Genomic DNA, 986 nt, shown 5'->3' on the forward strand with positions numbered 1-986 from the left:
CTGAATGACGTGATGTCATCTTGACCATCCATTAATTATGAATTTCTTTTCTAAGAAATCAGGATAATGTCATGTCATTCGGTGCATAAATTCGGTACGCATTATTCGGTAACTGTAGCATTCCTCTTAATATTATTCAAATCTTTTCATTCTTTATAAATTACCTTTTACCAAAAAAAAAAAAAAAAAATCTTTTATTAGACATACCTAACTTTTCATATTCTGGTGATTTTACACTTTTTTTTTTTTTACAAATTCTTCTTATACATTATTTAAAAAAAAAAAAAACTGAATTTAATTAAGTTTCATATCATAGCTAGGCATGTTCCTAGCTAAACAAAAGTACGGAGCAATTTCAGAGTCAGTGAGAAAGGCAGATGGTGAAGGGCTGTTGAGCAAGCATATCACTACTTACCACCTTCGGCAAATAGTTCAAACCCTGTCTGAAGTTCAATTCAACGAAGCAATAATCTTACGTACATCAAGTAACTGTTCATAATCTTACGTGCGAAACTGCTGTAGTCGTTAGAGCTCAATACAATTCTCTTAGCTTATCTAATAGCTGAGAAATAAAAATGGGAAGAGCACCGTGTTGCTCTAAGGTTGGTTTGCGTACAGGTCCATGGAGTCCGAAAGAAGATAGTGTGCTAACTAATTATATTCGGGCAAATGGTGAAGGCCATTGGAGAAATTTGCCGAAAAAGGCCGGTAAGACTAAACTCTACTGTTACATCAATTCGCTGATAGTAAGCAGATATAATTCCACTACTTATTTGATAATTGTTTAATTTGTAGGGCTACTTCGATGTGGGAAGAGTTGCAGGCTAAGATGGGTGAATTATCTGCGACCGGATATCAAACGAGGGAACATTTCATCTGATGAGGAGGACCTTATCATCAGGCTTCATTCTCTTCTTGGCAATCGTTGGTCTCTCATTGCTAAAAGACTACCAGGTCGTACTGACAATGAGATTAAAAACTACTGG

The 986-nt window shown here is 35.6% G+C and overlaps 1 protein-coding gene across 1 annotated transcript in view; it reads left to right on the forward strand.

Moving 5' to 3' along the window:
* The first annotated feature begins 454 nt into the window (after positions 1-454).
* The window catches only part of LOC116129666 (myb-related protein 308-like), an 11779-nt gene continuing 11247 nt past the window's right edge, over positions 455-986 (forward strand). Inside the window, exons 1-2 of the mRNA XM_031415389.1 lie at positions 455-708; positions 796-954. Coding sequence (XP_031271249.1) covers positions 576-708; positions 796-954 — 292 coding nt within the window. The 5' untranslated portion in view covers positions 455-575. The remainder of the gene's footprint in view (positions 709-795; positions 955-986) is intronic.

The sequence above is a fragment of the Pistacia vera genome, unplaced genomic scaffold (assembly GCF_008641045.1).
Source record: "Pistacia vera cultivar Batoury unplaced genomic scaffold, PisVer_v2 Contig106, whole genome shotgun sequence".
Taxonomy (NCBI): Eukaryota; Viridiplantae; Streptophyta; class Magnoliopsida; order Sapindales; family Anacardiaceae; genus Pistacia; species Pistacia vera.